Raw genomic sequence first — 14,928 nt, forward strand, 5'->3', positions numbered from 1 at the left:
TTCTACCATATTCTGTTGATTAGGAGGGAGTCACAAGCCCACTCAGACTCAAGTGGAGGGGATACAGATCCCATGTATCAATGGAAAGAGTGTCAATGATAATATTGTTAAAAAAGCATATGGGGTGAGAGATACTGTTGTGACTATCTTTGCCAAACACAATGTAATACAGTCTGTAACTTTTATATGACATACGGGAGCATGCAGAGGAGAAAGAAGTGGGAACTGCTTCTCTTCTCTTTGCCTTGCCAACATGCCACTATACTATCCACAGACCAGTTTTAGAGGTCCCTGGAGGATGAGTATAGGGGATCTCACCAGATGACCCAAACCATGGGTACTCCATAAAGCTTTCTTTGGAATATTTAGCTGACATGCAGAACGATACTTATAACTTCATTTTATTCTCGGCATCAGAGCAAAGATTTATTCTGAATCCAAAATTATTTATAAGTATTGCCATATCTTGGAAGAACTTGAAAAGTATTTAAAAGAATAATTTTGACTCAGTTTTTTCATTGCATTATTGGTCTTTGCCATTTGGTACGCTTTTGCAGTGGCTAGTACTTGTTCATTTCTGTGTTTAAGCATTCCTGTATACCAATAACAGACAAACAGAGAGCCAAATCAAGAGCAAACTCCCATTCACAATTGCTACAAAGAGAATAAAATACCTAGGAATACAACTAACAAAAGATATAAAAGACTTCTTCAAGGAGAACTACAAACCACTGCTCAAGGAAATAAGAGAGGACACAAGCAGATGGAAAAACATTCCATGTTCATGGTTAAGAAGAGTCAATATCATGAAATTTAATGCTATCCCCATCAAGCTACCAAAGACCTTCTTCACAGAGCTGGAAAAAACCACTTTAAACTTCAAATGGAACCAAAAGAGAGCCCGCATAGCCAAAACAATTCTAAACAAAAAGAACAAAGCCAGAGGCATCACACTGCCTGACTTCAAACTATACTACAAGGCTACAGTAATCAAAACAGCATGGTACTGGTATCAAAAGAGAGACATAGACCAATGGAACAGAACAGCGACCTCAGAAGCAACACCACACATCTACAACCATCCAATCTTGACAAACCTGACAAAACAAGCAATGGGGAAAGGACTCCCCATTTAATAAATGGTGCTGGGGTGGGTGTTGAACAATGAGAACACATGGACACAGGGAGGGGAGCACTACACACTGGGGTTTGTTGGGGGGAAATAGGGGAGGAACAGCGGGGGGTGGGGAGTTGGGGAGAGATAGCATGGGGAGAAATGCCAGATGTAGGTGATGGGGAGGAAGGCAGATCACACTGCCACGTGTGTGCCTATGCAGCAATCTTGCATGTTCTTCACATGTACCCCAAAACCTAAAATGCAATTAAAAAAGTATAAAAATAAAGAAATAAATAAATGGTGTTGGGAAAACTGACCAGCAATGTGCAGAAGGCAGGAACTGGACCCCTTCCTATCACCTTACACTAAAATTAACCCCAGATGGAATAAAGACTTAAACATAAGACCTAACACCATAAAAAACCTAAAAGAAAACCTAGGCAAAACCATTCAGGACATAGGCATAGGCAAGGGGCTTCATGACTAAAACACCAAAAGCAATGGCAACAAAGCCAAGATAGACAAATGGGATTTAATTAAACTTCAGAGCTTCTGTACAGCAAAAGAAACAATCTTTAGAGTGAACCACAACCAACAGAATGGGAAAAAATTTTTGCAATCTACCCATCTGACAAAGGGCTAATATCCAGAATCTACAAAGAACTAAAACAGATTTACAAGAAAAAACCAACTCATTCAAAAGTGGGGAGAGGATATGAACAGACACTTTTCAAAAGAAGACATAGATGAGGGCAACAAACAAATGAAAAAATGCTCATCATCACTGTCATTAGAGAAATGCAAATCAAAACCACATTGAGATACCATCTTACACCAGTTAGAATGGCAATCATTAAAAAATATGGAGACAACAGATACTGGGGAGGATATGGAAAAATAGGAACACTCTTAGACTGTTGATGAGACTGTAAATTAGTTCAACCATTGTGGAAGACAGTGTGGCAATTCCTCAAGGACCTAGAAATAGAAATTCCACTTGACCCGACAATCCCATTACTGGGTATATCTCCAACTGACTATAAATTGTTCTGTTATAAAGACACATGCACATGTATGTTCATTGCAGCACTGTGCACGATAGCAAAGATTTGGAACCAACCCAAATGCCCATCAATGATAGACTGGACAAAGAAAATGTGGCACATATACATCATAGAATACTACATACCATAAAAAATGATGAGTTCATGTCCTTTGTAGGGACTTGGATGAATCTGGAAACCATCATTCTCAGCAAACTGACAGAAAAACAGAAAACCAAACACTGCATGTTCTCACTCATAGATGGGTAATGAACAATGAGAACACGTGGACTCAGGGAGAGGAGAATCACACACTGGAGTCAGTTGGCAGGGGCTAAGGGGATGGACAGCAGGGGGTGGGGAGGGATAAGGTGGAGAGAAATGCTGGATATAGATGAAGGGGGAATGGAGGCAGAAAATCACCAGGTTATGTATGCATCTATGCAACAACCCTGCATCATCTGCACATGTACCCCAGAACCTAAAGTACAATAATAAAAGAATAATTTTAACTATTGGCTAATGGCTGATTTTAGCATAAGTCACCTTCAGTATTTTTTTGTCTTGCAAATAGTTTGGGGTTTAAAAGGCTACCAGTCATGCATTAAAATATAACCAAGTATATGCCTCCAGCTGAGATCTCTCTCTGAGTTATAGACTGTCCATTGCAATCACCTACCCTATGTATCTATTTGAATGTTTCAAGTGCATGTAAATCACATTGTTTTCCCCCAACTTAATGTGATCCTCTTTTGGTGTCTTCTTTCTCATTGAATGGCATTATTATCTATCTAGTGGTTTAAACTGGAGATTAACCTTGATAACTTCCAATCCATCTCTAAGATCTACTGATTGCCCCTCTATGTCTACAGTTGCCACACTGCTCTCCACCTACACCACCACCCATTAAGTTCAAATCATTCTCTGTCATCTGGACCACTGCCGTAGCTTTCTAACAAGTCTTCCTGGGTTCACTTTTGCCTTCTCTAGCCAGTCATCCACATGGCAACCAAAGTGATTTATTTCAACAGGCTAATCTAGTAATGTCATGCAATCCCCATTAAAAGCCAGCAATGGCTCCCCTTGGTTCTTAAAATAAAGCTCCATCAAACACTGGTTTACAAGGCCCTATATGATGTAGCCCCTGGTTCATTTATGAAACACTGTCTCACTCCACATTCCCCCTGTATTCCAGGCCTCAATTGCATCCCTTAATTGCAGCAAACCCTCCTATCTCAGACTTCACCAAACCCTGCCTTCACCTCTTTAATGCCTCTCATTTTTCAGACCTCTAATGAAACATCACTTCCTAGGAGAAAAGTTTCTCTTATCTGTCATATTAGACCAGGACCCCATTTAGTAAACTCTCATAGCATCTTATAATTTTCCTTCACATCCTTTATCATAGTTAGTAATTATATATTCATGTGATTCTTTTATTGCTTGCCTTCATCTCAAGGTTGCAAACTCCTTGAAGGTAAGAATCAAATCCATTTGGCTCTCCACTGGATCCCCAGCCTGGCATCTCTGCAAGCCTTTTCCAACCACTCAATCTAAAACACTCCCTGCTCTGCCACTTGCCTATCTTAGGTCTGTTACCTCAACTGTTTTCTTTTTTCAAAGCACCCATCATTATCTGTCTGTATGTGTATCTTGTGTGTATATACATCTGTATATGTATATATGCATGTATATGTGTGTATATGCATGTTTGTATATGTGTGTATAATTTATTTACTTGTTACTGTTTCCCCCTCCAGAATGTAAATTCCAAAAAAAAATCAGATACTTTTGTGTTCTTGTTCACTATTGTATCTCTACCACACACCTGACACATAATAGGTACTCAATAAATATTTACAAATATTAGAAATAAGCTAGGCACTATGGCTCATGCCTGTATCCCAGCACTTTGGGAGGCCAAAGTGAGTGCATCACCTGACGTCAGGAGTTTGAGACGAGCCTGGCCAAATGGTGAAACCCCATCTCTACTAAAAATATATAAGTTAGCTGGGCATGGTGGTTGGTGCCTGTAATCCCAGCTACTCGGGAGACTGAGGCAGTGCAATCGCTTGAACCCAGGAGGTGGAGGTTGCAGTGAGCTGAGATCATGCTACTGCACTCCAGCCTGGGCGACGAAAGCAAAACTCTGTCTTAAAAAAAAAAAAAAAAAAAAAAAAATGAATGGCACATGCTGAAGAAATAAATCCGGGAAGTTCCTTTCTTTAAAAATTAATGATAAAAATATGCTGCACTGAAAAAGAGATAATACATTGACATGCTTTCCTTTTGGAAAAATTGCCTTTCACAATCTGCCCCAAATGACACTTTCACAGTTTTAATTCATTTCAGCACATGTCATTAAGCAACAAGGGGCTATATTTGGTTTACTTCAACTTTGTTGTTCTGCAAAGCTGAGTCAGATTCTTCATCTATAATCTTTAATGGAAGCCATTTTGGATTTGATAGGAGCAAAAATGTACACAGATCAAACACCAGAGACTTTGGAATCATTTTTAGAATCAGACAGACCTGGATTTGAATTTCAGCTTCAACATTTATTAGCACTATAACTACGGAAAGCCACATAACTTTTCTTGGCCTCAGTTTTCCCAGGAACCATATGACTTGGGGGGGTCAGTTTGGTAATAGGACTGACGATAGTTTTAAGTGAATGGTACAGACTCTTAATCAATGAATGCTATCCGTTTATTATTCATGTATATTCCCATAGTACCCATGATACAAAGGAGGAAATTGAAGCCCTAACAGTTGAAGAAAATGCCTCAAGGCCATTCCCCTTATATGCAGGTAATAGAAGTTACCAGGTCTGTGATTAAGCATCATTCAACCATCATTTGCTTGGGAGTCTTTTTCAGTGAAAACCCACCATGTTTGAACACATACTGCTTCCTAAGAAGAACCAGAGAGTCTGTTATGTCCTTGCATTGAGTGAGACTCATTACAACCTTTAATTCTAACTGAGAAATTTCCTGTTCCAACAGAAAGGAAACTTAGTCCAATCAAAAAATCTGGGTGAGAAATGTGATAGAAATATTTTCCCCATCCCAATTTTTCAGAGTTGTTTTATTTCCTCCTATCTCAAGAATAAAAGAAAAATTACGAATATAGACTTTGCTAAAATGTTTTAGTTTGTAAGTACCATGTTCTTTAATTATATTGAAACTTATGACAGTTCACTACAATGCAATTCTGGTGGGCTTTTTTCCAATTTCACAATGAGACAAGAATTATTCTAAACATAAGAATGAGAAAATTTTACAATAAGTAAAACTGATGCATAAAATAGATAAAATTAGATAATAAATTTCAAGTAAATTGCATAGTGCCATGGCAGCACTTCACACAGCAGACAGGATTAAGGAGACCTTATCAAAGTGGGATATAAAAATTGCATGAATTGAAAACTTGACTGGATGGCTCATTTTCTGAGAGAATTTAATCAGTGAAGAACAAAAGAGGGTCAACTACAAGTGTTTATTGCTGCTACTAAAGATGGAAGATGATTGATAATTAACTAATTGAGTTCCTGGCTAGTTAGAAGAAATGGAGAATATATGCCTAAAATTAATTCTTTCTAAACTGGAAGAACCTAACTGACTCTACTCAGTTAGGTGCTCAACTCAGCTGTGCCTACAGATTGTTCTTTATTTTAGTTTCAGTTTATCCATGACTCAAGCTCATTTCATATAGGAATCTTGTCATATTAGCACAACATTTATTCTGAACCTGCTAGAAAAGCAATTAGTCATTTATTATAACACAAAAAAAATTCATACTGGTTGCAATTATGTTTTCTGAATCAAAACCATCTCCTTTGATGTGAATATCATAAAGTTCTACATTTAAAAGGCATTGAATGCATCATAATGGTAAATAAGAAGACCCTTAAACTAGCATTTATACATCCTGCATATAAAAACTTAAATGGATAATATTTACCCACAACAGATTTATTTTTGTGGCAGAGAATTTTTTTTTCTTTTTTTTTTTTCTTTTTTCTTTTTTTTTCTCTTTTTTTCTTCTTTTTTTTCTTTTTCCCCATTTATTTATTTTATTGCATTTTAGGTTTTGGGGTACATGTGAAGAACATGCAAGATTGTTGCATAGGTACACACGTGGCAGTGTGATTTGCTGCCTTCCTCCCCATCACCTGCATCTGGCCATTATTCTCAGCAAACTGACAGAAGAGCAGAAGATCAAACACCGCATGTTCTCACTCATAGGCGGGTGTTGAACAATGAGAACACATGGACACAGGGAGGGGAGCACTACACACTGGGGTCAGTTGGGGGGAAATAGGGGAGGGACGGTGGGGGGTGGGGAGTTGGGGAGAGATAGAAAGGGGAGAGATGCCAGATGTATGTGGCAGAGAATTTTAAAGAATTGATTTAATTAGCTATAACTATGCTCAGAAGCATAATTTGAAATAGTGTTGAATGAATGAGGAAAGTATTTTCAAGTACAGGGAAAACCCTCTTAAATTCCCTTTCATTCATTATTCAGCAAATGTTTATTAAGCACCCACAGTTTGCATGACAATGTACAATATAATGAGATTCTAACCTGGCATCCTTCTATTCTAGCTCTGGTAGTTAATTGAATGAGTTAATCTTTTCAGCTGTCCATTCACAGTATGTGATGAAGAACTATAGAAATCAAATGAATGAGTCAGTCTGAAAAGACACGTGGACATGTATATTTAAGTTTCCTCTTGCTTTGTATGCCAAAAACAGTTTACTACCTACCTACCCTTTCTATTTCTTTAGTGGCTTCTGAATTTGAAAGAATATTATCTTACTCAGGCAGTGAACTATATGCTTAATCGTGAGTCTCTGAAGGTTTATAGAGGTGAGAACTGTAATTTGCAAGATTCTGCAGATATGGAAAGGCAAAAAACAGCACAGTAAATTTGGGCAGATAAGAAGAAAGGTATTTTGAGGGGTTGTTTCTATTTGAATAGTAATTTTAGACTTAATAATATAGAATAAGTTGTACATTTTAGAGATGGACATCAGAACTCATCTAGACTAGTGGTTTTCAACATTTTACATTAGAGTCACTGGATCTTTAAAAATATAGATCCTAAGTTCTCATCCCCAGAGACTGGTCTAGAAGGGGCTGGGAGGGGAGGCGGGTATACATGTATTTGTAAAAGTTCCCCAGCAGCCAAAGCTGAAACACACAGATCCAGCGCAGCCTTGACATTTTTGGCATGAGGTCCCTGAGGCCTTGAAAGAATAAGTAGCTTGCCTAAGGTCAACACAGCTTAGAAGCCTTGGAGCAGGCAAAGAACAGAAATATCCAAATTCCCAGAGCAGATCTCTCTTTACTAAACCAACTGGCATCATTTTTACTTTACTCACATACTGGCTGAGATCTAATTATCAATTAGTAGTAGTTGGGAAGTCCAAGAATGCCTATAACAAGTCCCCTCCTCCTAATGACCTGTGTGTGCTTCCTTTTCTTGCTAAGCACTAAATACGTCTTCAGACACTTATGAGGACACTGATGAGACTGTAATAATTATCTGGTTATTCCACATTTTGAAAAGCTTCACTTATTTGAAACTTTTACATCCATAAAATATATCATTCATATTTTAAGGCAAAGAACACAGATTTAATATTTGAATCTGGGTCCCATTTAAGTCTTCATTATCGAGTTTATATAGCTGAGCACATGGAAGTACTCAGATGTTAGGCTGGATTTTGTTTGCTGACTTCCTATACGATAATACCTTTAATTTTGCCCCTTCCACCAGATTCTGAAAGCTCCATGCAGGTAGAGACCTTGTCCAACTTCATCCATTGTCTCCCAGCACCTAGTACAATGCTTGTCACACAGGCAACACTCAACAATTAATGGTTGAATTAAAAATCCCTTATTATATTTTGTTAAGAAATGAGACAGAATGACTTTAGCCAACGTGTGTAGGACAATCCCATATAAATAAAAGTATGGAAAAATGGCTTTATAAAATAGTACTTTTACAGTTACTTTTTAAGGAGATTTGGTCTGATTTTTGTGATATAATGGTCTGATTAAACGTTACAACTTGGTCAAGACAGGAAAATCATGTGAGCCCTGGAGTTCAAGACTAGCCTTAGCAACAGAGTGGAACCCCATCTCTACAAAAAGTTAAACAAAAAATTAGCTGGGCATGGTGGCTCATACCTGTAGTCCCAGCTACTCAGGAGTCTGAGGCAGGAGGATCACTTGAGCCTGGGAGGTCAAGGCTGCAGTGAGCTGTGATCATGCCAGTTCATCCCAGCCTGAGCAACAGAGTGAGACTCTGACTCAAAAAATAATAATAATAAAGGTTATAATTAATGGTTTTTATTGGAAGCACTAGGTACATTCATTAATGAGATATACTAATTTATCAAGCAAGTGAGGTTTCTGTTTTCTAAACTGATTTTCCTAGAGATCAAATTTACATGGTGAAGGATGACATGGAATATTTGGCAACTATTCACACTTGCTATCTCTCCAGCTCAAATTCCATTGCATTGCCAGGTTGCAATGCAATGTTCAGCCATGTTTAGGGCTGGCTTCACCAGAGATACTCTATCACAATGGGCAATGTCAATAAATCGAAGCCTCAAAGACTCTGCTGAATACTCTTCTTCATTTCCAGGCTGCATGTATCTCCCACAAAGGGAGGTGGCACTTGGGTACTACACTAATCTAGCTAAATGAGCCTACATGGAAGCAAATCTGTTCTGCTTTCCAGGTTCTGCAGCTGCTCATCTGAGCATGTATACTATAAATTAACCTACCTATTCTGAAGTCCTTGCACTTCTCTTTAAACTGTTCCATGCTATTTCATTCCCCATTTTGCACATGATAAAGTGTAATTAACTGAAATAGTTCTTCTTACCTTCCTTACCTCTCCAGAGATCTGCTGTTGAACTTACAAAACTCATTTAAGTACACAAGGTACAATTTGTCCTTGCTGTACCATTCATTTGAGCTATAGTTAGGCAGTCATTCATATTATAAGTCCTTCATTTAGTATACCTTTTATGTGTGGCTGAAGACACTACAGACATGAAGTAAGCATTAATGAAATAAAATTAACACCAAGTTTCCTTGTCTTTTGGGAAACGTAACCATTATTGTTATCTGGCAAGATAAAGAGTTCAGTGCCTCTGGTGACTCAGAGGAGTTGCTATTATTGTGGAAGGCAGTAATCTAGTTACAGAAGATAATTCAATTGATGGCAGTTTACAGCTAAGTCATTTCAATCCCACCTTTTCAGCCCCATCATTTGACCCCCTCCTTTGACCAAACAGCACACCCAGATTCCATACATTTTTAAGGCCTTTACACCAAGGAATAAATATAATTTTTGTCCTTTACACCAAGGAATACAATTTTTCAGACTTTTATATAATTTATGTAGAAATAATCAATACAAATATAAATGACATCAGCTAAAATGACACATTTAAATACGGTAGAGATGATTCACTAGCCAAATTTTGAAAATCAACACTGGAAAAATAAAATTATTAATGAATATTTAATCTCTGCTATGTAACTGAAATGAACAAGAGGGCTGGAAGGGGAACAGGTGTTTATTTGAGGGGTTTATCTTAGATGTAACATCAGCATTAAAGCTAATGTTAATGGAGGAACTGCACTGTGCATGAACCACAATACTATAAGTTACTTGGACACACAGCACAGGCTCAGTACATGTTTTCTGAATGAATGAATGAATGAATGAATGGTCTTCTTCAGAGATTTACAGTGTAACATTGGGATTTAGAGAACTGCTTTAAAATCTCTATTCACATCTAAGGATTAATAAACTAGATTTTGGGGAAGTCAGTACTGAATACACTGTAGGTCTTTCTGTTTGTTAATTACTTAACATGATCACAACGTCATTATTCTTACCCTTAATTTCTCAGTCTGAAAAGTTAATGAACTGTATCTGTTCCATGAATAATTAAGTTGAACTTGAAAGAGAACTCCCTATTCCAAAAGACTCCCACACCACCAGTTAACTGTGATTTATACTTTTACTTCTAAAGAATTTTAAGCATCTTCCATCTAACTTGACTGACAACCAATCTGTGCTTCCTCTGTCTTTATTCTGTCAGGAAGAAGACGTTACTCGTGAAAGTCGTTTTAATTTTAGTGGTTATGGAATGGGTCACTGCCTCCAAGTGAAAGATGGAACAGCTGTCAAGGCCACACCTGCTAACCCACTCCCACAACCCCCAAAAGATGCAGATGCTATCAAGAAGAAGTTTGTGGACCGCGCAAAAAGGATTGACACAATATCTCGAGCTGCCTTCCCATTGGCCTTCCTCATTTTCAACATCTTTTACTGGATCACATACAAGATCATTCGGCATGAAGATGTCCACAAGAAATAGATGTGCCCTACAGACCCTGGGACCTTCTTGCCTCAGTGTTATGCTTGTAAATACACAGTGAAATTGTCTTTATATCATCACTTTGACAGAGGAGGAGATTGAGGGAGGGGGGAGGGAAGGTCATGGGGGTGGGTTTCCTGGCACCTACATGAAAAAAGACAAGTTATATGGGCAATGAAGAAAACTGCACAAAATTAAGGGGTTGCAGAATCACGGGAGCATAATTCCCTTCCATAGTCTTTAGCATTGTTCTTTCAGTCAGACATGATATGTGCATCAATCAGACATGATAACGTGGGGTCAAGTTCTTAAGGGCTGTCTGCGTTTTGGTCCTTTTTGTTTGGTTTGGCTTGAAATAATTATGGTACTGAAAAGTTAGCTACACACACACACACACACACACACACACACACCCTCTCCCTCAAAAATGCTTAACCATCTGACCACAGTGACTAGCCTATAGTGAGTTGAGGACCAAACTTTTTCAGGAAAATGCTGCCTCGTTTTTAAAAACAAGCCTCCTAAGCTATGTTCTTTACAATGTCTGTAATTAGTGTTTCACCTGAGAAATCCTTTTGTGGATCGTAAATTATTTCTACTTATCCAGTAAATAACAATGACAAAGTAAACGCCAATGACAAAAAAATTTCTACTTTACTGTCCATATAGGTGTGCATTTTATTTTTCTTTCTAATATAAAATTTTGAAGTTTAAATTGTGTATTGTGTAATTAATTTGATAGTGTACACTCTTAACAATAAACGCCCACTTTATTTTACATCCGAGTTAGCATACTATATATATATGTGTGTGTATATATATATATATATATTATTTTTTTTTTTTGCTTTGGCTATATTTACCTGTGACTTTAATCGCCCAACTGTGACTCAGCCATTGCAGCTACTCAGCTACAGTATTTGTGGAGATGGTGTGTCCTGAACAGTGCAGCTCAGGTCAGCTTGAACTTTCCATTTCTGCTCACATTGTAGGTGTAACTACTAGTCCTAATGTTAACTGACCCATGATTTCTACTGTCAATCTAAGTGAACATTGTTTTAAATATTCTTAACTAACTTAAAGAATTTTAAAATGGTACTGTGATTTTCATAACCCGTTGCCTTTTTGGTACCAGAGCTTCGTGGTTTGAATCCTGGCTACATGTTTTACGTAAGAAAAAAAAAAAACGTATTTTTGCTTACTCAGATAAAAGACAACCTGTAAAAATATAAGGAAATAATTAAATTTTACATGTGCTGTACAAGGGATTATTTTAAAAAGCATTTGTTGAATTTCAATAAAGCTAAGTGTGCCACAAACTTCTCTAGAGGCTTTCACTTTCATTTTTGAATTAAAATGTAATTTTTTTTTGAAAACTTTTGTTATTATACTTTAAGTTCTGGGATACATGTGCAGAATGTGCAGGTTTGTTACATAGGTATATATGTGCCTTGGTGGTTTGCTGCACCCATCTACCCATCATCTACATAAGGCGTTTCTTCTCCTAATGCTATCCTTCCCTAGCACCCCACCCCCTGACAGGCCTATTGTGTGGGTTCCCCACCCTGTCTCCATGTGTTCTCATTGTTCAACCACCACTTACGAGTGAGAACATGCAGTGTTTGGTATTCTGTCCCTGTGTTAAGTTTGCTGGGAATGATGATTTCCAGCTTCATCCATGTCCCTACAAAAGGCATGAACTCATCTTTTATATGGCTGCATAGTATTCCATGGTGTATATGTACTACATTTTCTTTATCCAGTCTATCACTGATGGGCATTTGGGTTGGTTCCAAGTCTTTGCTATTGTGAACAGTACTGCAGTAAACATATGTGTGCATGTGTCTTTATAGTAGAATGATTTATACTTCTTTGGATATATACCCAGGAATGGGATTGCTGGGTCAAATGGTATTTCTGGTTCTAGATCCTTGAGGAATCACCACACTGTCTTCCACAATGGTTGAACTAATTTACACTCCCACCAACAGTGTAAAAGCATTCCTATTTCTCCACATCCTCTCCAGCGTCTGCTGTTTCCTGACTTTAATGATTCTCCATTGTAACTGGTATGAGATGGTATCTCAATGTGGTTTTGATTTGCATTTCTCTGATAACCAGTGATGATAAGCTTTTTTCACATTTGTTGGCCACATAAATGTCTTCTTTTAAGAAGTGTCTGTTCATATCCTTTGCCCACTTTTTGATGAGGTTGTTTTTTTCTTGTAAATTTGTTAAAGTTCTTATAGATTCTGGATATTAGCCCTTTGTCAGATGGAGCAATTGCAAAAATTTTCTCCCATTCTGAGGGTTACCTGTTAAGTCTGATGATAGTTTCTTTTGCTCTGCAGAAGCTCTTTAGTTTACTTACATCCCATTTCTCTATTTTGGCTTTTGTTGCTATTGCTTTTGGTGTTTTAGTCATGAAGTCTTTGCCCATGGATATGTCCTGAATGGTATTGCATAGATTTTTGTCTAGGGATTTTATGGTTTTAGGTCTTACATTTATGTCTTTAATCCATCTTGAGTTAATTTTTATATAAGGTATAAGGAAGGGGTCCAGTTTCAGTTTTCTGCATATGGCTAGTCAGTTTTCCCAACACCATTAATTAAATAGGGAATACTTTCCCCATTGCTTGTTTTTTTCAGGTTTGTTGAAGATCACTTGGTTGTACATGTGTGGTGATATTTCTGAGGCCTCCATTCTGTTCCACTGGTCTATACATCTGTTTTGGTACCATGCTGTTTTGATTACTGTAGCCTTGTAGTATACTTTGAAGCCAGGTAGGATGATGCCTCCAGCTTTGTTCTTTTTGCTTAGGATTATCTTGGCTATACGGGCTCTTTTTTTGGTTCCATATGAAATTTAAAGCAGTTTTTTCTAATTCTGTGAAGTCAATGGTAGCTTGATGGGGATAGAACTCAATCTATAAATTACTTTGGCCAGTATGGCCATTTTAACAAAATTGTTTCTTCCTATCAATGAGCATGGAATATTTTTCCATTTGTTTGTGTCCTTTCTTATTTCCTTGAGCAGTGGTTTGTAGTTCTCCTTGAAGCGTCCTTCACATACCTTGTTAAGTTGTATTCCTAGGTATTTTATTCTCTTTGTAGCAATTGTGAATGGGAGTTCACTCATGATTTGGCTCTCTGTTTTTCTATTATTGGTGTATAGCACATGATTTTGTATCCTGAGACTTTGCTGAAATTGCTTATCAGCTTAAGGAGATTTTGAGCTGAGACAATGGGGTTTTCTAAATATACAATCATGTCATCTACAAACAGAGACAACTTGACTTCCTCTCTTGCTGTTTGAAGACCCTTTATTTCTTTCTCTTGCCTGATTGCCCTGGCTAGAGCTTCCAATACTATGTTGAATAAGAGTGGTGAGAGAGGACATCCTTGTGTTGTGCTGGTTTTCAAAGGGAATACTTCCAGCCATTGCCCAGTGTAATATTGGCTATGGTTTTGTCATAAATACCTCTCATTATTTTGAGATACATTCCATCAATACCTAGTTTATTGCATGTTTTTAGCATGAAGGGGTGTTGAATTTTGCCAAAGGCCTTTTCTGCATTTATTGAGATAATCATGTGTTTTTGTCATTGGTTCTGTTTATGTGATGGATTACATTTATTGATTTGCATATGTTGAACCAGCCTTGCATCCCAGAAATGAAGCCAACTTGATCGTAGCGGATAATCTTTTTGATGTGCCGCTGGATTCGGTTTGCTAGTATTTTATTGAGGATTTTCACATCAATGTTCATCAAGGATATTGGCCTGAAATTTTCTTTTTGTGTTGTGTCTCTGCCAGGTTTTGGTATCAGTTTGATGCTGGCCTCATAAAATGAGTTAGGGAGGAGTCCCTCTTTTGCTCTGGTTGGAAGTATTTTCAGAAGGAATGGTACCAGCTCCCCTTTGTACCTCTAGTAGAATTCTGCTATGAATCTGTCTGTTCCTGGGCTTTTTTTTTTTTTTTTTTTTTGGTTGGTAGGCTATTAATTACTGCCTCAATTTCAGAACTTGTTATTGGTCTTTTCAGGGATTTTATTTCTTCCTGGTTAAGTCTTAGGAGAGTGTATGTGTCCAGGAATTTATCCATTTCTTCTAGATTTTCTAGTTTATTTGCATAGAGGTGTTTATAGTATTCTCTGATGGTACTTTGTATTTCTGTGGGATCAGTGGTAATATCCCTTTTATCATTTTTTATTGTATCTTTTTTATTCTTCTCCCTTTTTTTTTCTTTATTAGTCTGGCTGGCAGTCAACTTTGTTAATCTTTTCAAAAAACTAGCTCCTGGGTTCGCTGATTGCTTGAAGGATTTTTCATGTGTCTATCTCCTGTTCGGCTCT

General features: G+C 37.6%; 1 protein-coding gene across 5 annotated transcripts in view; it reads left to right on the plus strand.

Moving 5' to 3' along the window:
• Positions 1 to 11,897, plus strand: part of GLRA2 (glycine receptor alpha 2) — a 209,494-nt gene extending 197,597 nt beyond the window's left edge. For 2 of the 5 annotated variants that reach the window (XM_032285932.1, XM_032285935.1), the window contains exon 10: positions 10,296 to 10,574. In XM_032285932.1, the coding sequence (XP_032141823.1) occupies positions 10,296 to 10,574 (279 nt within the window). Of the gene's footprint in view, positions 1 to 10,295 lie in introns of all 5 variants that reach the window. The other 3 variants (XM_032285934.1, XM_032285931.1, XM_032285933.1) reach the window with 3 other exon arrangements.
• Positions 11,898 to 14,928: the final 3,031 nt, after the last annotated feature.

The sequence above is a fragment of the Sapajus apella genome, unplaced genomic scaffold, assembly GCF_009761245.1.
Source record: "Sapajus apella isolate SASKATOON/1434 unplaced genomic scaffold, GSC_monkey_1.0 scaffold17, whole genome shotgun sequence".
NCBI lineage: Eukaryota > Metazoa > Chordata > Mammalia > Primates > Cebidae > Sapajus > Sapajus apella.